General features: G+C 57.1%; 1 protein-coding gene across 1 annotated transcript in view; it reads left to right on the forward strand.

The window, feature by feature from the left end:
• The first annotated feature begins 214 nt into the window (after positions 1-214).
• Positions 215-585, forward strand: part of NDC80 (NDC80 kinetochore complex component) — an 11,784-nt gene continuing 11,413 nt past the window's right edge. The window contains exon 1 of the mRNA XM_010139032.1: positions 215-315. Within this exon, the coding sequence (XP_010137334.1) occupies positions 215-315 (101 nt within the window). The remainder of the gene's footprint in view (positions 316-585) is intronic.

Here is a 585-nt window from a genome sequence, read left to right on the forward strand (position 1 = left end):
GGGTCATGCTGCAGCCTGATGAGCACCATTCTGTTGGGTCGATTTTTTTTAAGAGATCCCAGTAGCTCTGGAGACTGTCTGTCCCGCTGGTTGGTCCAGGTGCGGTTCTGCTTGCCCACGCTGCCCCTCTAGAAGGCTGTCAGGGTGTTAAAAGCAAGTGCTCTTAGATCCTGGGTGTTCCACACTGACAGACTGTGGTTGCAGCTCGGTCACAATGCGACGAAGTTCCAGCATTGCCGGCAGCAGCGGGCGGCAGTCGATGATGGCGCTGAGACTGCAGGACAGCAACAAGATGGGCCTGCAGACCCCGCAGATGTAAGTGTTGCTGATGGCCTGGCCAAGAATGCGTGTGTGAACCCCCTCTGACGAGACTCGCTGCAGTGTGTGCAGCCACTGAAAACACACTGGGGGGCAGCAGGAAGAAACCCCTTGAACCAGGGATGTTTGCACGAGTGCTCCAGCTCTGCAGAAAACCCTTCTTTAAGCTATTTGTACACCCACGGGGTGTTCAAAGCGTGATGTGTCCTCTGAGGTACCCCTTAGGAGGTGGCTGTGTGTGGGGGGGGGGGGGGGGGGACGCGTTGA

This window comes from Buceros rhinoceros, unplaced genomic scaffold, assembly GCF_000710305.1.
Source record: "Buceros rhinoceros silvestris isolate BGI_N320 unplaced genomic scaffold, ASM71030v1 scaffold24816, whole genome shotgun sequence".
Lineage (NCBI taxonomy): Eukaryota > Metazoa > Chordata > Aves > Bucerotiformes > Bucerotidae > Buceros > Buceros rhinoceros.